General features: G+C 37.0%; 1 protein-coding gene across 1 annotated transcript in view; it reads left to right on the plus strand.

Annotated features, from left to right (window-relative positions):
* The window catches only part of Xpd (general transcription and DNA repair factor IIH helicase subunit Xpd), a 279740-nt gene that overhangs the window by 45770 nt on the left and 207184 nt on the right, over nt 1–26786 (plus strand). The window contains exons 6-8 of the mRNA XM_090376384.1: nt 1536–1652; nt 4987–5040; nt 17410–17472. Coding sequence (XP_090232510.1) covers nt 1536–1652; nt 4987–5040; nt 17410–17472 — 234 coding nt within the window. The remainder of the gene's footprint in view (nt 1–1535; nt 1653–4986; nt 5041–17409; nt 17473–26786) is intronic.

Below are 26786 nucleotides of genomic sequence, written 5' to 3' on the forward strand. Positions count from 1 at the left end.
TGAATGACGAGGACACCAGACAATGAGGAGAATGTCCTACGTCTTGCAGAAGGCAATCCGAGTACGAGTACTCGAGCGATAGGCCAACGATTGGGTATTTCCCAATCCACTGTATGGAGGATACTGTCAACAAACCAAATGAGTTCATACCATCTGCAATGCATCCAATCATTGGAGCCTGCGGATTATCCACTCCGGAGGACTTTTGCTACTTGGTTTCTTCAACAGAAATGCTTCACAAATGCTGACTTCCGGCGGGATCGCTGTTCACGCGACCTCCCGTTCAACGTCCTCTACCGCATGACGAAGGCATTTCGGACCCTGCAATGCTATGTGATTCCGATTCGTCTTTGTGCCCCCTACACCTGCAAGTTTGTCGCACTGGTAGTGAATCACCCTGTATAGCTGATGGCCTGAGAATGCTGTTTTAGAGCTGTATCCTTCAAATGTAAGGAAGGTTGGATCTCGCCATGATGTCCATCATTACCTCAAAAGACATTGATCATGCTGCATGATGAAAGAGAGAGAGAGAGAGAGATGGGGGTTTACCAGATCTTTGCTATGGAGACTAAACATGGGCTTCACCATTTAAAGCCACCAATTAGCAAAGTGGTGGGATTGCATTGGTTGACGAGAGCCATCTACCATAGTAGTCATCTCCTCCACAGAGGGGCAGCATTTCTCTGTGTGAACACCACATGTGGACACTTGCTTATGTTGGTTCACACCTGCACAGTTGCTTCCAGTATATTATATGCCATATTTCAGGACTTGCACATGGGGGTTATACCGAGGGTTACTGACAGACCCACCATCACGAAGGTGCAACCAGAGAATTTGTTGTCGCAAAACAACCAGACTTTGCCAAAACTCAGTTTATTTGACTCAAGTGTCACCTGAATATTAGTTCCATCAGCATTTTAGACCCCCAGGTAGCAAGCCCAGCTTGTCATACCTGAGAGAACATCTGTGACAGCCTCAAGGACAACATTATATCAAGGAGTTGGGTATATTCTTGCTGTGTGTATAGCATATCCAAAAATTTCATTATTTTATACATGTCCTCCCCACCTTTGCTTACTATCGAATACATCATGAATAGTCAAATTAATAGAACAAACTTATCTGCAAAAAGATCTAAATCTCCCAAACACTTCCTCATTCATTTTGCAAATATATGTGGTCTCATTTCCAATGTTGTTGATGTTCATTTCTGCCCAGCCCCACTTACTTTTTTTGACAGAATCCAAATTATTGGTTGATTTGGCCACTGCTCATCTCAGTTGCCCTAATTATCTACATTTATAATCACACTTGGCATTATGATGCATAAATAGTTAATCTACACAAACTCTGAAAGATAAAGTTCAAAATGCAGTTTTGTTACATTGGGAAATAATAAATTGTGGAAACCCTAGCATTGGATCTATACAATATAAATTTATACAACTTATATATGAGGATTTCTGATAATAGCTTCAGTGCCTCATTATGTAATTTATTGCAACTTAATTTAATTTTTCACTGCTTTCCAGGTTAGCAAAGAGCGAGATGGAAAGGTTGTAGATGGGAAATGTTTCACTCTGACTTCTTCTCATAAAAGAGAAATGCATAAATTTGATCCTTCTGTAGAGATTTGTTCTTTTTTTGAAGTAAGCATTTTTAAAGCTTTTATTGAAACTTTGCAATTTTAACTAGTACCTTTGACTTTTACAATTTGTTTATAAAATATATGAAAGAATTAAAAATGTCTTATTTTATAGTTTTACCAAAGGGCATATTATTATTATTATTATTTTTTTTTTTAGTGAATTTCAGTTGTATATGTGGATGTCTCTCTATATTCTATCATTAGTAAAAATAGTTCATTTAAACATGTTAAACAGAATGAAACACATCTAGAAATAGTATTGAGGGAAGGGACGTAGTTGTCTATGTTACATCAATCACAAAATGGGCAGTTTAATACAGATGGCAGATAGAACACCTGAAAGCCGGTTGTCCATAAACCAGAATATCCAGATTTTTAAGATTCTTTTTTCTTTTCTTTTCTTTGTTTTTTTTACTTATGAACAGGCATGTCAAGTGCTTTGCAAAGGCCTCACCATAGAGGGGGGGGGGGTTCCTCTGTAATCTCAATTTTTTAAAGCAATTTTTTTTTTTTTTTTTTTTTTTTTTTTAACACCCTGATCCAAACTAGGGCCCACTTGTATCTGCCATGTAAACAGAGACAGGTGAAATTTACTGAACGTGCGGATGACTAATTTCTGTGAAACAACAGATGAATTTCCAGGATAAAGGAAAATCACTCTCTCCTAATTCTCTAATAGGGTGCTTACAGTAGAATACAGGTTGACCATGGCGTATTGTCCGCATCGGTAATATGTCTTAATTTTTTGCACTGGCTATGGACACAAGAAAACAGTTGATCAGCACGACTTCTCAGCAGTATATGGGAGAGACGGTTGTATATGTCTGACGGATACCACCAAATTGTGGAATATCAACCCCTTTAGCCCTTAATGTGTGCTTTCTACAGAAGCAGCTCTATTGCCTAAATGCCAGAGGTGCAAAAAATGTGTACCAAGGTCTCTCAATCTGTTCGTTGTAAGGAAATTTTATTCATTCTATGGAAACTGTTTTAATTGGACCACCCATGAATTTGAGAATATATATAAGCTGAGATCTGAAACTGTCAAATTTAGTTTAATTTAGTAGTTGATGTGTAAAGTTAAAGTGTGATACATAAGAGTGCATACATTGAAGTAAATATAGGTACGTATCTATATCTTTGAAAGTAGTGTTGTAGTTTAATTAATTTTGATTCTGCCAGTAACAGCAAATTTAAATGTTATACCTGTGTAATGTTTCATTATCTATTGTTGCTGGGCATCATCATACATTTAATTTTTTTGTATTGAATCAATATCATTATCAGTTATATTACTCTTAAGCTATATTATCATAATTTCTTTTGAATTAAAAATTTAAAATTGCCAATAAACGAATTAAATAAAGCAGTAATTAAAACAGTGCTATATTAATAATTAGAAATGCATTAATCATAACAGCAGCAAATATTTATATGAAATGAAAAAAGCAATTTTCTTTTTTAAAATTGTTCCTTTACCTGCGAATCGGGAGCAGCAAAACAAAAGAAGTGAAATGAGCAAAAAAAACAACAAATAACCCAAAGAAATGCCATCAAATTTTTTTTACTGCCCTCTGGATTTGCAAACAACAATGGACAAAAAAGAAACTTCAAAACAATTGAAAATTTCAGCGCCTGCAGTTGATGCAAGCAAGAATTCAGCAATAACGGTGGAACAAGCGGACTAAATTTTTGAACGAAATACTGGAGGACAAGAAGTGTATGCCAGAATACAGATCTATTAGCCAAACACAAACCAGCTTGAAGAAAATAGATAACAAACACAGGCAAGAAGATCGTGAAAATGAAACTACTGATATTAATTTGTGTAAAAGTATGATGCCTCAAATTTACCCCAAAGATATTGCAGAATGGCCAGTAAATATATGTGCAAGTCTAAGTAGTAAGTTTGTAGAATACTGGTTAATAAATAAACCTCCAAATTTTGGTAGAATTGAAAATTTGAAAGTAAAATATACACAACGTGACCAAGTACATTATAGAAATATTCAAGAATCTAATTTTTACTGTGAGAAAACTAATGGAACCAAATAAAAGTGTGAATGGTTAATTTTTTCTGATACTAGTAAGTCAGTGTATTGTTTCATTTGTAAATTATTTTTGACCTCATTAAATAAATTTATAACTGAATTCAATGACTTGAAAAATGCATGTAGAGCTTTGACTGAACATGAGCACTCAAAGGATCATATCCAATGTATGTGAATATGGTGTCAAACAATAGGACATATTGTTTGACACATATTGACAATAGAGACCCAAGAATTATTGGTGCAATGTTTTAAAAGAGTTATTGCCACATGAATTATTTGTGCACTGATATGATACCTCTGCTGTTTATTGCTATTTATTTTTAGGTTCTGGAGCATTTAAATATATACTACACAATCATGGCAATTGCTTCATAGCAAACACTTTTCAGTCCAGGCCAGGGGTGTTCAACCTTTTTAGGCTAGGGAGCCAAAACAGATAAACGGCTAAAGGTTAGAGGCCATATGGGATGTCGTGGAAAGCAGGTTGTGAGCGGCAAGGCCAGTTCCTTATCACTAATTAAGGAATTTTTGTTATCTATATTTGTATTTACAGTTTTATTTTAATTAATTAATTAACAATTTATTAATTAAATATGAAATTATGTAATAATTGGTAGATCCTTTATATGGTTGTAATAATAATGCTAAATTCTGAGAACGATACATAAAACATGAGAAAGCAATATAAAAAAAATAGAATATTACTGAAAATGGATATTTGCAAAAGTCACAAAATATAGTGTGAAACTATATTTTGTGACATGCTAGTTTTAAACTTGGGAGATGCATAACACTTGAAGGCTGTCTACATGGCTGCTGGCCATACAGTGTGAAGGAGTGGGCCGCTCGCAAGCCACAGGTTAGATACTTCTGGCCAGGCTTTTCCTTCAATATTGGGTTGCAGTGTTAAAAGGAAAAAACATAAGTTGTAGCCAGTGCCTTATAATTTAATCTAAAATTTTATTGCTACAGGAACATATATAGTGATTCTTATCTGTTTCAATTATGAAATAACTTAGCTATATATACATTTCACCATTACTTTGCAGAAATGTGTTACTAATTTCCATACTTTATGCAGGGATGGTTCTCTTATTACTAATTAATATACACAAGTCAGGGAGATTGTTATTGGATATTTTAATATTATTATTTTTTTCTCCTTTTAATGTTATTGGATATCTTAATATATTTTTTTCTCTTTAATTAATGTTTCTTTTAGTTTATTTCAATTTAATTATCCTCACTGCTCATATTACTCAATTTTTTTCTTGATTGTAGGCTTTTGATGCATTTGGAAGGGAAACAATATTGCCATATGGTGTGTATAATCTTGTAAGTAATGTTTAATTATTATTTAATTAATATCTTGTATAATTATTATTAATTTTGTTTGAGACAGAATTCGTCATTGCTTATCATTTAATAATAATGAAATTGTTAGATAAAACCAGGTAGAATGAGACTGTTAGGCATTCTAACATTTAGTCACTAATGCTTAATTAATATTAGTGACTAAATAGCAAGTTATGGGAGAAATGATTTTTCTGTACTTCATTTTACACAATCTTGTTAATACTTTTTGTGCAAATTATTAAAAATTAACACAAAACTTTCACTCACAAACACAAAAATCAGTCAACTACTGAATGCTGGGCACTCAAGATTGAAGGGTCTGTAGTCACGAATGGTCGTTAGTGTAGTATCTCAAATAGAGAGCTTTATGATAACTGAAAAATGTTTCTAGTACCCCGGCTTGGCTTAAAACTGAGGAACTAACAAAAACGTTGTCTATTTGAGTCTTTCCAGTTGTTGTGAATGACAAGGGTGGGAGAAGCGACTCCGACTTCTTCCTAGAGAAGCGATTAAAATCTTGGGAAGAAGCGACTGGCAGGTGAGGGCTGTGCAAGACTCCATGCAGGCACCTCCCCACCACTGCTGCCTCAACACTGGCTCTCTGAGTACCTCCTTGCCGGGACAACTCCAGCTTTGAAAATTGTTAAAAATACTTCTCGTCGTAAAATTTTTAAATGGCATTTATAGAATTATCAACTAACTATTTAGCAACCTTTTTGTTACCAAAAGGAGAGTTACTTAGTACAAAGAAGCACGCTCTTGAAGTGCAATAAAAAAATTGTTTTTTTAATTTTAACACAAAAAGTAAATGATAGATTTCAATCAGAATAGTTTTCCCTTGGTAAGCATCGAATAACGCATAGCTAATGTGATTTTTAAATTTTTAGCTCCATTAGCGATGGAAATAGAGGGGGGAGATACAAAAATTACTCACATTTTCCTGTCTGCCACCGCCATTTTTAATTTAAAAAATATTTTAAAATTATATTTTAAACCTACTCATTGAGCTCTTTCCAACAGTGTATAATAAGCTATAGGTTGTCGATGACATTTTTGTCCCCCTCATATTTACCTTCCATTTCTCAGACAAATTTTTGTCAACAACGATTAATATGGCATTACTGGCCCACATGATGTATAAACTCATGCAAAATTTCAACTCAATAGGTTGAGTGGTTCCAGAGATACAATGTGACAGACAGATGGACAGACAGACAACTGAGTGACATTATAAGGGTCTTTCGTTAGACTACGAACCCTAAAAATTATCCCTTTTCTAATAGTAAACAAAATAAGATTGATTCCTTCTGATTTCCAGCTAAAATCTGGATGACTCAGTGGGAATGAGGAAATTGGAACACTTTTGAATTGTTAAGGACTGAAAGTTTGATGTTATTGATCTCTTCCGTGAACTTGCAGAGTTCATCGGTACGCACTTTGCCCACAGTAACTTTTCCAGAAGTCAGTTGGATGTTATGGAAAGATGATTATTTGGTCACTAATGATTGACCAAAAAATTTTAAAATTCCAGTGAAAATTGTAGAATTCTGTTATTTTGCAAAATCTTATAAATTTGAATTTTGCACCATTCTTGGGAATGTGTGTATGTGTTTACACACATACACACAGAGTGCTCTTTCCTCAGTCTGTGTGTGTGTTCACACACAGACTGAGGAAACAGCTAATAGAGGATTGTTCCTCTAGAGCAGTGTTTCCCAACCTTTTTCGAGTCGCAACCACCTTATATAATAGCCAAGTAACCTGCGACCCCTGCCATATTTGCATAAAAATGCATTTTTAATAGGATAAAGAAAACATTAAAAATAGATTTTTCAGAATATAATTCTAACCTAATATTTAATTAACCTAATATTGAATGTGATGATTGTACATGCATCTGGGTAACCAGCTTCAAAATTTGCGGCTGAGTATTTGTTAAAGCCAGCCTTGTCATCTTCAGCATTCAGTCTGTTTCTTGCCTTTGTTTTGATATGAAAATCCACTCTTGCAGATAGAGGCAAATCGAAGTAAAACTCGAAAGGCAACCATGGTGACATTTGGATATGACTGATACATAGCACACCAGAACTGAGTCAGCAATTTTTCATAAAACAAATTACGTGCCGAGGAATCGTTCTGCAGATCCAAGCATTCATCCTGTACTTCATCCGGAATGCAGGCTACATTCAGAGAAGCAGAGAATGGGTTTCGTATCAGTGCAGCTTCTTCTTCTAAGCTCAGGAAAGTACCGCTGAAATTCCTTTTCAAGGGATTCAAGGTGCCCAGTAATCTCCTCCTTCAGATTCTCATCCAGTTCACCTTCAGATTCCTCTACCACACTGCAGAGTTTTTCAGATATGGCAATGTTTCCAAGATTTACTTTCTGTCACCAGTTTTGCAGCTTAGATACAAATGCCTGAAGATTCTCTTGAAATTGGATAATGTGTACTTCCTTTCCCTGAAGTTTCAGGTTCAACTTATTTGGCTGGTCTAAAATGTCTGCTAAGTCTTTTCTTCCAAGCTTCATCATTAAAGTAAGCCACAAGGTCGTGTTTCCCTTGCATTTCCAGGAACAACTTGATTTCATCTTTAAACTCAAAGACACGATTGACAACATTTGCTTTTGACAACCAGCGTACAGCAATGTAGAAAAGAAGAATCTCATGATCAGAATTCATGTCTTTACAGAGTTCTTTAAACAGATGGGTGTTGAGGGCTCCAGATTTGATGTAATTCATAATTTTGATTAGAAAATCAAGTACTTCTTGCACAGGAGCTGGAAAAGTCTTACTGGCAAGAACATATCAGTGAATCATGCAGTGAATGCCCTTTTTTTGGGGAGCAAGTTCTTTCACTATTCTCTGAAAGCCTGACTTTGGCCCTAGCATAGCTGGTACTCCATTTGTACAAACCCCACAGATGTTTTTCCGCTGTAGTCCTCCAGTTCGAGAGTGAGAACGAAAGTAGCCTGTGCTGATGTACATTTTTGCCGCTCCTGGAACAGAGAAGTTTTTTCTGATTTATTTTCAGTTTTATTAGCTTAAATTGGCATATTAACTTATTTCTTAGAGTAGCTTTATATTCCTGTTTACGATACTTAGATTAAAGTAACTTAGATAGAGATTTTGTAGGTATTACTTAGTATCGGAAAGGGTATCAAATCCACGTGTTTACCGTTCGTAAATAGCCGCCATTGTTACGCGATACAAAATATCTCGAAATAGATAGCATAAGCTTAATATAGTATAGTATAGTACATAATATTGTCAATTAATCAGATAATTAATCTTGTTGAACTTCATTGTCAATTAAATTGAACTTTTAACTATACATATAACGACTTGGGTTACGTAACATAAATAATTAGTAAAAAATAAATAATTAATACTTAACTTGATATGGAAGTTATATAAAGGGATTTCGTAGATAACATTCGATACTGAAACATAAATATAGCATTATAACTGTGTTGGGATATAAGTTTAGGGTTTTAATTTTGTACTGAAATTGAAATTTTATTGAAATTAAATCGAAATCATGACTCAGACCAGAGCAGCAAAGCAAAAGGCTCAAGCTAATGGGAGTGCTGTGGCTCAGGGGAGAACTGAGGGGGGGAAGTTGCCCTCTGAATCACAGCCTATTAAAATGCACTACTTGCTTGATGTTTGTGGAGCAGTCAGGTACGGGACATGATACTGCCATGAGGGATGTCTTTGTGTGTGCACGATGCAAGGAGTGTAAGGAAATCAGGCGACAACTCAGCATTGTTATGGGCTTATATGAGAGCTTGAAGGACAGGGTGGATGCCCTCGAAGGATTAAAAGTGAGGGGCCCATCAAGCTCTCAGCTGCCCACACCAATGCCAGAGCTTGCACTTGGTCATCACGCAACACAGCGGCAGCCCCCAAGGCAGAATGCTCTGGTCCCCAAAGGAACTAGTAGTTGTTGGTGACTCTATTGTCAGGGAAACGGGAAACATGCTTTGTAAAAAGGATAGGTGGAACAGGACCAGGGTATGTCTTCCAGGGGCAAAGGTTGATGACGTTGTAGAGCGGATATCATCTTCAAGTTTAAGGGCACAAAAGGTGATATAGTTGTACACGTTGGCACTAATGATATTAAGAGTAGGAGACCGGCGGAATTACTTAACAAGTATAGGTCACTGTTGAAAAAAAGCCGTGAATTAGGGTTGAATTTGAAAGTGTCTGCAATTCTGCTCAGACACGATAGGAGGGAGTATATGATGAGAGCCCTGTCGATCAATTCAGCCCTGGAAAGATTGTGCAAGGCTCAAGGGGTAGAATTTTTTTCAACCTGGTCTGTACTTGTTAACAGGAGAGACTGCTTCTACAGGGATGGGATATACTTAAATAGAAAGGGTGTAAGAATGTTTGCTGATGCTATTGAGGCAGTGTTAGGTGGGTCGGAAAACTGCTAGATTGGGGGGATACAAGGACTAATAGATTAACAGTAGCCATTGGCAGAGGTGAAAGTGATTCTTGCACTGCTTCTATTGGAATGAGCCGCAGGTTGGAAAATAAGATGCAGGATATTTCAGAGGCTGCTGGGAATCATTGGGGTACAAATAAACACATAGGTTGCGTTAGGGTAGCTAAGAAAAAGAACAGGTGCATGTATACTTGCGTGTACACCAATGCTAGGAGATTAGTAAATAAATTTGATGAATTTGAGGTATTGCTCAAAACATCAAAGGCAGATATTGTGAGAATTTCAGAGACGTGGTGTCACACAGATATAAGGAATGCAGAACTGGAATTTGGGGAGTACAATGTCTACAGAAAGGATAGACAGGATAGGAAGGGAGGAGGGGTTATGCTATTAGTTAAGAAATACATAAAATCCAAGGAAGTGAAGCCAGTCGACATTGCTGGACAGTGCAGTGTCGAGCCAGTTTAGTGTGACATAAGCATTGGGAGATCAAAATTGAGAGTAGGAGTGTGCTATAGGCCTAATGACTCTGATGAGTATAATAAGAAACTGTACAGGGAAATAGAGTGGGCCAGTAAATCAGAGAGTCTTATAATGGGGGAATTTTAATTTCCCAGATATTGACTGGAATATGGGGGCTGGTCACTCACACACTAGCAAGGCTTTTGCGGATTTATTGGATGATTGTGTTCTACATCAGCATGTTCGGGAGGCAACTAGAGGGAGTAATACTCTTGATTATCAGTAGTGATTCTTCATGCATTAAGAATCTGCAGGTAAATGAACCACTAGGTGGCAGTGATCACAGTGTGCTGAAGTGGGATTTACTCAAAGAGGTAACTACCATTAGGGGTAAAGGGAAGGGTTATTGCTTTCGTAAAGGCGACTGCAATGGACTGAGACAGTGTTTAAATTCTATACAGTGGGACCAACTGATGATGTTACCAACAGCAAATTAAAAATGGGAAGCATTCAAAGAACTTATCTTGGAAGCTACTAGGCTTTACATACCAACTAAGAAATATTGTTCAAGGTTTAGGCCTAAGTGGATGTCAGATGAACTAATGAGACATATGGCACTAGGCTTTACATACCAACTAAGAAATATTGTTCAAGGTTTAGGCCTAAGTGGATGTCAGATGAACTAATGAGACATATGGCAGAGAAGAAAAATGCATGGGATACATACAAATTAACACGTGACACAGAAGCCTATGATAGATACAAGTTGATCTGTAACCAAGTTACAAAGGAGGTTAGGCAGGCGAAGGCAGATTATGAGAAATCTTTGGCAAGGGATGCAAAGAAAAACAGCAAAGAGTTCTTTACTTATGTAAACTCTAGAAGGAAGGGGATGAATCAGATTGGTCCACTTGATAACGATGGGTCAACTGTTGATGATCCTGCTCAGGTAGCTAACAAACTGAATGAATATTTTGCATCGACATTCACACATGAGGAGTTATTCAGCGAGGGGAATGCCAGAGGTGTATTCAACTTTGGCAGTAAGCTAGAGAATCTCGTAATAACTGAGAGTAAAGTGGAGGAGAAATTGTTGAAGATAAACACAAGAAAGGCACCCGGGGTGGATGGGATCTATCCAGTTATATTAAAGGAGGCAGCAAAGGAAGTAAGCAAACCCTTAGCCATAATTATGAGAGCTTCCTTGGACTCAGTGGAAGTACCCATGGACTGGAGATGTGCAAATGTGACCCCAATTCACAAAGGAGAATCAAAGGGTGACACAAGTAATTATAGACCTGTTAGTTTAACTTCTGTTCCTGGAAAATTAATGGAGGCACTGGTTAAAGAAGCACTGCAGGATCATCTAGACAAGACTTCAGTTATAGCTCAGACACAGCATGGTTTTGTTAAGGGGAAGTCTTGCCTGACCAATTTGATTGGATACTATGATGCAGTCACAAAGGAACTGGATGCAGGGAATAACTTTGATATTATATACTTGGATCTTAGAAAGGCTTTTGATACTGTTGCACATGGAAGACTGCTGCACAAATTGGAGCAGTGTGGCATTGGTGGCAAATTGTTGCTATGGATAAAGGGATGGTTGAGTGGCAGAAGATAGAGAGTGTGGTAATCAATGACACTGCTCATCGTGGACTAATGTTATTAGTGGATTCCGTCAGGGTTCAGTATTGGGTCCATTATTGTTTTCTGTATTTATAAATGATATTGATGATGGTATATCAAGCTTAATGTCCAAGTTTGCAGACGATACAAAGGTACGCAGGGTTGTCAAGGACACTACTGACACTATGCTGCTGCAACAGGATCTGGAAAGGTTGAGCAGATGGGCTGAGAGGTGGCAAATGAAGTTTAACATTGACAAATGTAAAGTAGTACATATGGGAAACAGCAACCCCCAGAGCAACGTATCAACTGTGTGGTACTACACTGACAGTGGTAGAGAATGAAAGGGACCTGGGGTGGTTGTGCAGGCAGATATGAAGTTTTCTGAGCAGTGCAGACGGGCTGCAAGAGTAGCTCATGGTGTATTGTCAATGATATATAGGAATTTTTCTAGCAGGGATAAGGAGGTGATTATTCCCTTGTATAAGGCAATGTTCAGACCACACCTAGAGTACTGTATAGAGGTCTGGAGGCCTCATTTCAAGAAGGATGAAGAGATGCTGGAACGAGTACAGAGAAGGGCAACAAGATTAGTGAATGGAACAAAGGGGTGCTCTTATGAAGAAAGGCTTAAGTTTTGCAAATTACAGTGTCTGGGGACTAGGCACCAGCGAGATCTGATAGAGGTTTGAATGGTTTGAGCATGCTCAGTGCTGATGGGATTCTTCCTCTTGCTCAGGATAATCACCTTGAGAGGGCATAAATTCAAATTGAGAAAAGACAGATGTAGGATAGGCGTGAGGAAATTTGCCTTTAGCCAGCGGGTGGTTGGTTGGTGGAATAGACTTCCATCCCTTGTCGTGGAAGTTGATAGCCTAAATAAGTTTAAGGCTCAGCTGGACAGGTATTTCGAATGAACAGAGGGGTGAAGTGGAAGTGGTTATTTTTTATTTATTTATTTATTTTTTTTTTTTTGGCTGATGCGCATAAGCTTGCTTTCTTGCATCAAATGCCTCTACTAATGCTAATGCAAGTTTCAAAAAAGGTATTTATCTTCTCCATAATATCTTCACCTTTTGTAGTAGTTTCAAGTGCACTACAAAATAGGAACTGTTCTTTGATGTCATCTGAATGAATATATTTCATGAAGAGAAGCAACGAACTGAGAACGTGAACTTACGTTCGTTGATTCATCAACTTGAAAAGAAAACAATGGAGAAACTTTGATTTCATTCAAAACCTGCTCTTTCACATCTACGGACATATCTGAAATGCACCTCTGAATAGTGTTATCGAACAAAGATATTTGTCGCATCTTTATTTCGCTGGCTTCCCCAAGAATTAACTTCACTATCTTCAACATGCAGGGTTTGATGACCGTTTCTCCAATCGTGTAAGGTTTTTTTTTGTTTGGCAATTTCCAATGTGACTTCATATGATGCTTGCACTGCTGCTATGCTCTGTTGCTGAAAACGTCCTGTAGGATCAAGTCTGACGTCTGAGACCAGTTTCATGGCATTGAAAAACTCCAAATCCTTTTTAGTATGTTCTGAATGCTTTGTCTCTAAGTGGCATTTCAGTTTTGAAGGTTTCATAGATTCAGCACTGAGAACAACATTGCACAAAACGCATTGTGGCTTCTCTATGCCATTGCTGATCAATGTGGTAAAGCCAAATTTTAGATAGTCTTCTGAATATTTACATTTTTTCTCCATGGTTACGGATTTAGCACGGACTGATGATGACCTCCTGACACTCTTTAGATTTAAAAAGTGCAAGCAGTAGCTAAGCAGTACAAGCAGTAAAAAGTGCAAGCAGTAAAAAAAAAAAAATAAAATAAATAAATAAAAAATAACCACTTCCACTTCACCCCTCTGTTCATTCGAAATATCTGTCCAGCTGAGCCTTAAACTTATTTAGGCTATCAACTTCCACGACAAGGGATGGAAGTCTATTCCACCAACCAACCACCCGCTGGCTAAAGGCAAATTTCCTCACGTCTATCCTACATCTGTACAGTGGGATCAACTGACGATGTTACCAACAGTAAATTCTAAGTGGGAAGCATTCAAGGAATTAATCGTGGATGCTACTAAAAGTTTCATACCTATTAAGAAATATTGTTCAAGGTTTAGGCCTAAATGGTTGTCAAATGAACTAATGAGACTTGTAACAGAGAAGAAAAATGCATGGGATGCATATAAATTATCAAGCGACTCAGAAGCCTATGGCAGATATGAGTTAATCTGTAATCAGGTCACAAAGGAGGTTAGGCAGGCGAAAGCAGATTACGAGAAATCCTTGGCAAAAGATGCTAAGAAAAACAGCAAGGATTTCTTTACTTATATAAACTCTAAAAGGAAGGGGATGAATCTGATTGGTCCACTTGACATCGATGGTTTGACTGTTGATGATCCTGCTCAGATAGCAAACAAACTGAATGAGTATTTTGCATCTACATTCACACATGAGGAATTATTAAGGTTTGAAAATGGCAGAAGGTTATCAAATTGTAGCAGGATACTTAATGATTTTGTAATAACTGAGAGCAAAGTGGAAGAGAAACTGTTGAAGTTAAACGTAAGAAAAGCACCTGGGGTGGATGGGATCTATCCAGTTATATTAAAGGAGGCAGCAAAGCAACTAAGCAAACCCTTAGCCATAATTATGAGAGCATCCTTGGACTCAGGGGAGGTTCCCACGGACTGGAGATGTGCAAATGTATCCCCAATTCACAAAGGGGGGATCGAAGGGTGACACGAGTAATTACAGACCAGTTAGTTTAACTTCTGTTCCAGGTAAAATAATGGAGTTGCTGGTTAAAGATGCATTGCAGGATCATCTAGGCAAGACTGCAACAATAATTCAGACACAGCATGGGTCTGAATTATTGCTGCAGTAATTCAGACACAGCATGGGTTTGTTAAGGGAAAGTCTTGTCTGACAAATTTGATAGGATATTATGATGTGGTTACAAAGGAACTGGATGCAAAAAATAATTTTGATATCATATATTTGGATTTCAGGAAAGCTTTTGACACTGTTGCGCATGGAAGACTATTGTACAAATTGGAGCAGAATGGTATTAAGGGTAAGTTGCTACAATGGATAAAAGGATGGTTAAGTGCAAGAAGACAGAGGATGGTAATCAATGGGTGCTGCTCTTCTTGGACAAATGTTATTAGTGGAGTCCCACAGGTTTCGGTGTTGGGTCCACTGTTGTTTTGTATATTTATCAATGATATTGATGAAGGTATATCAGGCTTAGTGTCGAAGTTTGCAGATGATACAAAAGTTGGCAGGGTTGTTAATGACAGTAATGGCAGTGTGCTACTGCAACAGGATCTAGATAATTTGGGCAGATGGGCTAAGAAGTAGCAACTGAAGTTTAACCTTGACAAATGCAAAGTACTGCATATGGGTAGAAGTAACCCCAGAGAAACGTACCAACTGTGTGGTACTACACTTAAGGTGGTAGAAAATGAAAAAGACCTGGGAGTAATTGTGCAGTCAGATATGAAGTTTTCTGAGCAATGCAGACAGGCTGCCAGGGCAGGTCATGGGGTTTTCTCAATGATATATAGGAATTTTGCTAGCAGGAAAAAGGAGGTGATTACCCCTCTGTATAAGGCAATGGTCAGGCCATGCCTTGAGTACTGCGTACAGGTCTGGAGGCCTCATTTTAGGAAGGATGTAGATTTGCTTGAGCGTGTACAGAGAAGGGCAACAAGATTGGTGAGGGGAATGAAGGGATCCTCTTATCAAGAGAGGCCTAAGTTCTGCAAATTGCAGTGGCTGGAGACTAGGCACCTGCGCGGTGATCTGATTGAGGTGTATAAGGCCTTGAATGGGTTGAGCATGCTGAATTCTGATGGGATCCTTCCACTTGTTCAGATTACGAACCTAAGGGGGCATAAATTCAAATTAAGAAATTACAGATGTAGAATAGATGTGCGGAAATTTGCCTTTAGCCAGCGGGTGGTTAATTGCTGGAACAAACTTCCATCTGTCGTTGTGGAAGGTGATAGGTTGAATAAATTTAAGGAGGAACTGGACAGGCATTTGGAGGGAATGGTGTGATTTTTTTTTTTTTTTTTCGCTGATGCTGCATAAGCTCATACATTTGCTTTCTTGCATCACATGCCACTACTACTACTACTACTAACCCGCGCTCAACAGCAAGGCTGGTTTCTGTCATGGTGCCAACTAAAGGTGGTTGACTATTGGCGAACTAAGTTTGCGCCAGTTTGCATTAGACGACCCATCACGGACATTATTGAATTACATCATTGCAAACATGGCAGCATCAGCAAAACATACTGGGGTGATCTTCAGCTGCATTAAGAGAGCAACTCGCCTTTATTCGATGGTCCATATTCGGCAGTCTGTTATTCACACATCGAAACACTGATTACAAATGAATTTTGCATCATAGTGAATATTTTTTTTCAGTTTACTATTTGTAACATAGAATTTTATTCTAATGATAACACTGCATTTGTATATTTTATTTTTAGGGAGTGAATCAAGGTCCGCCGTGGAAAAAATATTAAATGCCCGCCATTGCAAATAATTAAAATAATATAAAATGTTTAATATGTATGAACATGGCGGACTTTTAATATTTTTAAGTATCGGCTGCGGTGGACCTTAAGTCACTTCCTTTCATTTATCAAAAATCAGTGTTACAACCACTAGTAGAATATTGCAGTGTAGCCATATGACATATTGAAATAAATAAGTGTTGAAAACTTTTTATGGTGAATTTTCCTATAAAAATAATTGCAACTAAAAATAACCATGGCGACCCCCCCCAGAAAACACTTTGCGACTACCTTGGGGGTCGCGACCCACAGGTTGGGAACCCGGGCTCTAGAGGAACAGTCCTCTAGCTTTTACTGGAATTGCTAATAGTTCCTTTGTCATGCTTTAAATAATTTCCTCACTTGTTGCAAATCTGACTTTTCAGGAGGGCTTTTAAGCTTGAGGGCAGAAAAAATCATAGGGATCTAACAAAGTGCAGGTCAGCAACAGCACTTTGATGAAGATTCTGACATGAAAATTTGCTGCTCACTGTGATTGTCAGTGAGGATGGATGCATGGCACAAACTTGGCTGAAACAAGTCACATTCACAAATCTTGTGTTAAAATTGATATTGACATGTCCCATAAGAAATACCAATTTTACTAGCAACTTTACAGTTAGCGAAACATCAAACTCCTGATAAGATCACATATACAAATGACTGGATCATTGGTTTTTGAAGTTGAAATGGCCAGAGCAAGAATTATCTTCAATAGAGAAGTGGTCCTCTTTTAATTTTGCAACACACTGAAAAGTCTTGGAACAACATCTAGCATCTTCTCTGAAAGTTGTTTTTAACATTTTGTGAGTTTGTTGCTTGGAAAAGTTTGTTACTTTTCCTAATTTGAAACAAAATTTGATGCAATTTTACTTCTTAGTAAAATGCAAAGAACACATAAATGCCTGCTGTTCAACAAGTTAAATTCAAGCTGAATTTATTCAATTTGAATAGACATTGCCTATTTATATGACTGCAGATAAACTGTTGATTTGTGTTAATATATGTCTAGGCCAGTTACTGAACGTGTTCTGACAAGTTGCAACTTATCACACTTTTGGATTACACCATGTATTTTACTAAATAGAGGGAAGAAAGAAAAGTATACCACACAAATGTTTATATCAGTTCTGTTTGTATTACAGTTTTATATGTAAATCATATAATTTGGCTAATTAGTGTTAGTCATTTTTGTTGCATAAAGGTTTTTTTTTTTTTTTTATAGGATGATCTTACAGATTATGGAAGAAAGAAAGGATGGTGTCCATATTTTTTGGCTCGATATTCAGTAAGTAATGTTTTTCAAGAAATATATTTTGAGTTTGTCTAGTCAGTGGGTGAATCACAGAGCATTACAATCAGTTTTCTCAAAAAGTAAGAGTTAAGTAGTTTCCCCTTTTGACTTCCTGCCAGTAGGCAGCACCACATTCTCTCACTTAACATGGTACAGGATGTTATTTGTAAGTTTAAATTCCACAAAGAATAACTGATTACATATTCTCATCACACTGAGTAATTTTTACTCTTAACAGTTTCATCTCATCTTTTACCATTGCCCACACCTAGTTACAACTTTTTAATACATCCATTTAAATAATAATGATCATTAACATCAGTAATCCCTCCCATGTACAAAATATATGCAGTTGCTTATAAAATCTTAAATGGAAAAGATGTGGTTTTTGCTGATGAATAAATATTTTCATTCCCATTTTTTCCCTCTCAGATGTGCCTCATTACTCTAATCTTGGGTAATGACAGATAAAACTACTACTTGAATTTACTTGGTTAATACCAAGAGTTAATCGCTTGTTGAACTGCTGTTGGTATTAAATCACTGCTTTGATGTAACACTGCACAGAGTCAACAAAAAAGTGACGTGGATTATTGGACCATTCATGTAACAAAACTCTCTTTAATTCCTGGATCCCTCCCATATACAAAATATATCTCATATAAAATCTTAAATTGAGAAGATGTGTTTTTGCTAATGAAGAAATATTTTCTTTCCCATTTTTCTCTCCTATCTTCAATTCCTGGAGTGATATCGCAGAGGATTGTGCTGACACGAACATCCCCCCTTCAGTTCATTCCACAGATTTTCAATAAAATTGAAAATCTGTGAAATTAGTCTCACCAGGGTGCAGCTGCTTGAAGTCTTCCTTATGTTCCTCTTTTGCACATTTGGCATGTAAATGGTTGCATTGTCATCATGAAAATATCCCTGTCGATAGTAGTAAATGTGCAACATTGTCAGGTGTACCTGATCAGCAAAAATAGTAATGATAGTAATAACAATGGAGGCATGTGATGCAAGAAAGCAAGCGTATGAACTTATGCATCAGCCAAAAAAAAAAAAAAAATACCAATTTCACACATCCATTCCCTCTAAAAGTTTGTCCAGTTCCTCCTTGAATTTATTTAAGCTATCAACTTCCACAATGACAAATGGAAGTTTGTTCCAGCAATTAACCACCTGTTGGCTAAATGCAAATTTCCGCACATCTATTCTACAATCGTCTTTCCTCAATTTGAATTAATGTCCCCTCAGGTTCATAATCTGAGCAAGCGGAAGAATCCCATCAGAATTCAGTGTGCCCAACCCATTCAAGGCCTTATACACCTCAGTCAGATCACCTGGCAGGTGCCTAGTCTCAAGCCATTGCAATTTGCAGAATTTAAGCCTTTCTTGGTAAGAGCACCTTTTCGTTCCCCTCACTAATGTTGTTGCCCTTCTCTGTACAGATATGCTCTGGCATTCACAGCATCCTACCCGGGGATTAAAGGGTATGCCATGAAAACATATACCTCTGTACTCTTAAACATTCTCCAGCAAACTCTATTATTGGCTCACAGCAGGATGGTTTCAGTCCCTTATCATTGCGTGGTTCTTCTATATGTGTACTCTTCCATTAGCACTGAAAAGCATAAATTGGGACTCATTTTGATGTGTCCTCCTCTTTTCATGTTTTGTGTTTCTGGTGCCATTGTAGATGTCTTTTCCATTTGATATCTGAGATTGTAGCTTCCTTGAGGGCCTTATACTCCATCTAGCACATTCTTTGTAGAGTTCTTCATGGTGCAAGTACTGATGCCTTGTGAACCCATATTAAATGCAGAGGTTAATTGTTCCATTGTTTGGTGGTAATTACATTTGATGAACTGTTTCAGACATTGAGTATCTTTGATCCATTACCTTATATTTTTCAGTCACATTTAGTCTGTTTTCTGGGTATTTTTTGATTTGTTAAAGACTCACATGACACTAGTCTGAACAATTGACAGGTGCACCTACTAAGTGCACATTGACACTCTCACCTCTTTGAAAATCTGTAAGATCCTATTTGTTCTCCATTGTTGGTGAACTGATTTAGGCACTAGTCAGGTCACATGGATTTGTAGCACTTTCCTGTACATGTCTCACACCATGTGACTTTTATTTATATACTTTTGCGTAGCTTATTGCATATCATATAGCCCAAAACTCCATGATCTTAATAAAGTGGTTTGGCAGTGCAGGTTCCTCAATAAAGCATTTGGATGTTATTTTCTAGGCTTACCCTTTTAATATATACATCTCATTGGACAAGTCCCTTATCATTACATATTTTTAGGTCCTAAGCATTATATTCAGATTATATTTGCTCTTCTGTTGAATAAGTGATTCTAATTGTAATTCAGAATGCTCTCATTATCAACTGGTTTCTTTTAAACACTATAGATAAGTCTCTCAAGTTATGTCTTTTACATGCTTGTATGTGCACGCGCGCACACACACACACACACACACACACACACACACACACACACACACACACACACACACACACACACACACACACACACACACACACACACACACACACACTTTGTATTCTTAAGAGAACTTTCCTAAATATATATGATGCTGAATTTTATGCAAATCCATAATTGAATTGACACCAGGACTTTTATTAACTTTTTTTAGAATTGTACATAATTCTAATAAAAAAATAAATAAATAATAAAAAAATAAAAAAAACTAATAAATAAAAAAAAACAAAACACCTCACTGTCACGAGGCAACTTCATGGGATCAACCACACATATGGGGTAACCTTCATCTGTTCATGTTCGGAAATTAGTGGAATTCTCCATCATGGTGTTAACTCACACACTGAATTTATTCCTTTTTAAATTTATTCTTAATTTGTATTTGTTTATATAAATCACGAGTTTTAAGTGTGTGTATAGTTTTAAGCATTTAAGTAATTCTTGTTAGAAAGTACGACTTCTTTTTACACAATCAGAGGAAACTGTGCCATGTTAAAGTTACCAGTAGTGCATTGTATCATATTGTCCTTGAACCTCATTGGGTGTTGATTCTAAATGAGAATTGATTTTGTAATATTAAGTTACTAGTTCCTGTTTCAGGTTGTTGGGAAGGCACATCCTCGGGGCTCATGGCATCATGCTTTAAAATAATCCCTGCTTTGATAAAGGATGAATGGTAAGAATAGTAATTAAGAATGTGATTGCAAAAAGTATGTCCATTCTCTGGTTCCATATGACAGAAATAGTATAAAATAAAAACTGGACGCACAACTTGAGGTGGGGAAGGAGGAATTGGAAAGAAGATACCACTGTATGTTCCACCTCTGACATAATATGTTCTCAAGTAATAGGGAAAGGAGGTTACCCATACTCTTTCTAGATATAGATCAAGTTCCCAGAGAAAAGAGAGGCTTGTCCTATAGCCAGATTCTAAGGCTTCCTTAATGTCATTAATTTCCATGAGCCAGGGGGAAAAAACATTCACAAAACTTTGAAGATTATTTGAATATTAATGGAACAATTAATCTATTATAACTATCCTCATAATGAGGGGATAGCTATAATAGTTAGGTTAATCTCTTTCAGGAGAGTTGAAATATTATTAGTATTAGTAGTAGCATATGATACAAGAAAGCAAGCGCAAGCTTATAAAGCATCAGCAAAAAAAAAAAAAAAACATTCCCACATCACCTACCCTACCCCTCCAATAAATCTGTCTAGTTCTTCCTTAATTTATTCCAGCTACCCACTTTGACAAACATATGGAAGCTTGTTCTAACAATTAACCACCCACTGGCTGAAGGAAAACTTCCACACATTTTTCTTGCAACCATCCTTCCTCAGTTTGAATTTATGCTCCCTCATGTGTGTGTGTGTGTAGTCTGAACAAGAGGAAGAATGGCATCAGCAGTGAGCTTGCTCAATCCATTCAAAGCATTAAACACTCAATCAGATCACCTTGCAGGTGATCTGATTGAGTCTACAACGTCATCTACCTTTTACTCCTGGCAGGAATACCATGGTCTTATTCTGCCTGTCCTTTTTGCTCAATGGCTTCAGGAAGAGGGATGTTGGTGAATATCAATTCAAAATCATAGCTCCTCAACTTCAACCTTAAAAGGCTGGGGAGACAGCCAAGGAAAGAAGACTGCCAGCTATTTGGCTGTTGCTTGGCAGGGAGCCCTGTTTTGCATGCTTTGGTGTTGTTAGCATAAATGGAAGGAGGGTCTTGGTTATTTAGGTTCACTTTTTTCTAAGTTTGGTCTGTTTTTGTTCTTCAGCAATCTTTTTTTATAAATTGTTTAGTCTGCATTTGTGAGAAAGATGTTGTAAACACTGGCAAGATTATAAAGATCTTACGAAAATAAACACTCAAAAAATTTTTTATAAAATAAACACTAGGAATGGAATAGAGGCTAAAAATATCAAATGAACTGTAAAAACTTTAAAATGTAGAAATAATATATAAGAATATGAAAGACGTCACTGTTAGATTTTATTCAAATGCCTTCTGCATTTTTTTTTTTTTTTCAGTCTGAATTCAGGGATGATTATCCTCCAGCTTTTTCATATTGAAGGAAAAGAATATTTTTGTTTTGGCATGTTAGGTGCCTTTAATATCTAAATAAGATAGATTTCCAGTTGACAAAGCTATGATTAGTTTCATCCCCAAGTACAGAGAATTCTCATGATTTGAAATTTTTATAAAATTCTTTTATTTAAAAAAAGTTTCCTTAATTTTTTTTTCTGATAGTTTCCATTTAATGCTGATATTTACTGCTTAGAAACAGTTCACAGATATTAAATAAATATTCATTTAATATCTGTTAATTGAATTAAATGAGTTAATTAAATGAATATTGAGTAGCTTAAAATTAAAACTATCTGTTCTGCATTTTTCTTACTTAACTTATTTTCAATATTTTTTTGTTCAGTGTAGAGAGAGAGAGAGAGAGAGAGAGAGAGGGCAATAAAAATAACTTGTGTTTTATATATACAGTCAGTTCTGCTATAACGCACATTTTTGCAACTTGAATTTGCTCCAATGCGACTGATATATTAGGGAAAACAGTGAGAGTATAATGCGATTTTCGCTTTGGCTTATCGGCGATTTTGTCTGCGAGTAACACTAGGTGAACGCAAACCCCGGCACCAAGCTGAATGTGGCGACCTGCGCAGCAATACATACAAGTTTACGAAGCTTAAAAAATATCAAACATCAAATGTGTGAGAGCTATATTTGCCATTTACTGTAGTTGTATTGTTCGGAGACACTGTTTCTCTGTATTCACATAACCAAGATAACACTTGATAGTGTAGGCCGACTCATGTTTAGCTCACATTTTTCTGTTCAAACAGAAATTTCGTGAGGTGTGATAGCTTGAGCAGAGGAGCACATTTCTGGAGGTCACTACCATTAAAAACAATTTGCAATTTCCAGTTTATTGGGCTTTTCAGTTATAAAGGAGTAGTAAACTCAATCTTGTTGCATTTGTGATAATGCCGATAGCTGGAATTCTGTGGGTTTTTACGTTATTATGGTGAAATGTGTTTCCCCTTCCATGAAATGTTCAATCATATAAAAAACATAAATAAATTTTCAGAATGATTCCTATTTTTTATATTTCATAAACTTGTCTCACTTGTGTGTCCCGTGTTCATCGTTATTGATTGCTTATCTTTTTTACTTAAATTTTACAATAAGTTAAAAAAGGAAAATGTCAGTGAACAGAAATATCAATCAAACTTCATATCTCTTCAAGGTAAAGTGCTATATTTACTGTAATATTTATTTATTTAAGATGTTTAAACTTGTGTTAGCAATTTTATTGGGTTTCTAATTTGTTTTACTGTTTTACTTACCACACTGAACATTTTTTTTGAGTCCTCTGCCCCATCCCTATTTTCCCATTAAGCCCTGCTGTTTTTAATGCTTAAAATACTGTAATGCGGAGATTTTTAAGAACACATGTACCGTGTTATAGCTGTTGTTGTTATTTGTTGTTATTGTTGTTATTTGGTTTTTTAGGAGCATTAGCAACTAAGGCCATATTGCTCCGGTGCGGTGGTCATTCCCTGACCTTTCCGCATGTTCCGTATTTGGTGGTGACGGGCTCGAACCCCGGTCTAATCAAGAAGGGTGTGCTACGCACTGCTGCTCCTTCCCACCTGGCTACGGAGGCGCCTCCGTGTTATAGCAGAACTGATTATATGTGTGGGTGCATATATGTATATGCTGAGTTGTCTTTGCATTAGTAACATCCCTTCTGTATGAATGAGCTGGTATGTGATACTGGTGAGGACTCAAAGTCAGGAACAGCTGATGTAAGAGTGGTTTGCATGTGACAATCAGTTTTTGAGTGCCCATTATTTCTGAGAGACACTGAGAAACTGCAACTTTGAATGTGGAAAGATTGTGGGGGCAGGATGTGCTGCTTGTGCCAGTATTATGACAACAGCCAGCATTATTAAGCACTCCCATCCTAAGGTGTCACAAATTTGCTGTGACTGACTCGGCAGCATCAAACAACCAACCAAAGAGGTGACATGTAGAACAGCCACATGTGGTTGATGTCCATGGTGAGAATCATGAAGCTCATCACAGTCATCTTGTGTGGTCTTGTAACACAGCAGTGACACAGTACACTGGCCTAAGTAACCATCCATTACAATGTAGGAATAGCAAGACTAGTATCCATATGAACTATGTGCCAGACATTAGCTCATATAAGCTATGGCAGTTGATGGTCATCATGGTTACGCATGCTTACTGGGAAACACATGAACTGTGCCTTCCATGGGCACATCAGCACCAACACTGGTCCACTGATATGTGGAAATTTGTTTCCTAGTCTGATGAATTCCATTTCCAACTCTATCATGTTGTTGGCATATCCACATTTGGAGAAAGCAACTTGAGGCCATGGTACCGGGATGCACTGTTAATGTTTGGTAGGCTGAAGGCAGTGCTTTTATGGTTTGGAGACTATCTTTATGGCATGCCCTGGGTTGTGTGATCATTATTAATCAACAGGTTGATGGGAATGCCCACCTTTCTATCATCACTTACCAAGTACCCTCCTCCCCTTCGTGATGACTGTGTATCCAGATAAGTGTCTATCAGCAAGGCAACACACCATGCTACAAGGTCTGGCAGATTGAAGACTGGTTTCATAAACATGACAGTGAATCTCCATCTTCCCGTGGCCATGCAACCCACCTGATCTCAATCCAGTTGAGCATGTTTCAGACTTACTGGAAAAGGACATTCAGTGCTGCAACCATCCACCTAACAATGTGCAGGAATTACTGGATACATTGTGCAATGCATGAGTAGCACTATCATAGGACACCCAGCAACACCTTGTGAAGTCCATGCCCATGACATGTGCAGGCTGTATTACAGGAAATAGGTGGCTCCATAAGATATTAGGTAGGCATTGATAATGCAAAGCAAACTGTGTGTGTGCATGCATTCACACCAGAGTTATCCCAAAAGTAATGCACACTGTGCACATGCTCCTCGCTCCATAATACGTCTGCATGACTAACATTTATCAGGATAATAATTTTAAGTTTAGCCTATTGAATGTTTGTATAGATTCTTTTAAAAATGGATGTCAATATTGCATCAGGTCAGATTACAGTATCAAAATTAAAACAAATATTTATGAATTGTAGGAAGTGTGTGTGATGAGTCAACAGTACATTGCAGCATGATTTTGTTTTAGTCCCAAAGTTTTCTTCCAAGATGAAACCAGTGTTGAAGACAAGCAACACTCAGGTAGACCAAGAACATCTATAAACATTACATTGGCAGTAATTTTTACTATCATTTTGGAGAAAGAAAGAAAGATGTATGATTTGTGAAGAAATAGCAATGAATCCAGAATACTGAATCGAATTTTAACTGATGGGTCCCAAATGTGGGACCCATCAGTTAATTTTATCATTGAAATGCAGTTTATGTGTACATTACCTGCATGAAGGTGAAGAGTTTTTAAAATGCACTGTTGCCATTGATTGGACACGTGACTTTGAATTTGAACTGAAGTTGACATGTTGGTGGCAAAAGTTAAAGGTGTAACAAATGGTCTTTATGATTATGCGGGCAATATTGCTACTGATCATGTGCCATATGAAAGATCAGTAACTTTAGAATACTATGCAACATTTCTTAACATAAATTGTGTTCAGCTTGCTTCTACTTCATGAAAATGCAAGGCCTTGTATTACAGTAAGTGCAGCTTGTTTTCACTTATTACAATTGGGAAACCCCCCCCCCCCCCAACATGCACACTTATATTCCTGATAAGAGTCCTTTCAATTACAATCTATTCCCCATACTCAAGGAACCATTTCATGGACAAAGATTTCTGGTTTCAGAGGCACTGAGTGTAACTCACCCAATGCTTCATGGAAATTAACTTCTGCATACAGTTAAATGGCATTAAAAAATTAGGCATTCAGGAGACTACAGTGAAAGTTTCTGATGTTAATTATATTATGAATAAATTCATTTTAAATTAACTTCTTTTATGTATTACTTTTAGGATAATCCTTATATATTACAATAAATTTTACATCTAAATTCACACATGAGGAGTTCTTTAGGGAGGGAAATGCCAGAAGTTCATCAAAATCTAACAGAAAGCTAAATGATTTTCTGATAATTGAGAGGAAAGTGGAAGAGAAATTGTTGAAGTGTAATATAAAAGAGGCACCTAGGGTGGATGTATCTATCCAGTTATACCGGATTATACTGGATATTGGATCCAGTTAATCCAGTTATACTGGATCTATAAAAGGAGGTAAGCAAATCCTTAACCATAATCTAACAGAAAGATAAATAATTTTCTGGTAACTGAGAGGAAAGAGGGAAAAAAAATGTTGAAGCGTAACATAAAAGAGGCAACTAGGGTGAATGGAATTTATCCAGTTATATTAAAGGAGGTAAGCAAATCCTTAGCCATAATTATGGGAGCATTTTTGGATTCAGAGGAGGTTACTATGGATGGGAGATGTGTGAATATTCACACATCTCCCATCCACAATTCACAAAGCAGGATCAAAAGGTGACATCAATAATTATAGACCTGTTAGCTTAACTTCTGATCCAGGGGAAAATAATGGAGTCTGGTTAAAGACGGAATGCAGTTATACTGCAATCACAACATGGATTTGTTAAGGAGCAATCCTGTCTGACCATTGTAATTGGATACTATGATTCAGTAACAGAGGAACTGGATGTAAAAAATAATTTTGATATTGTATACTTGGATTTCAGAA

The sequence above is a fragment of the Mastigoproctus giganteus genome, chromosome 6, assembly GCF_048544385.1.
Source record: "Mastigoproctus giganteus isolate SK-2022 chromosome 6, ASM4854438v1, whole genome shotgun sequence".
NCBI classification, from domain to species: Eukaryota; Metazoa; Arthropoda; class Arachnida; order Uropygi; family Thelyphonidae; genus Mastigoproctus; species Mastigoproctus giganteus.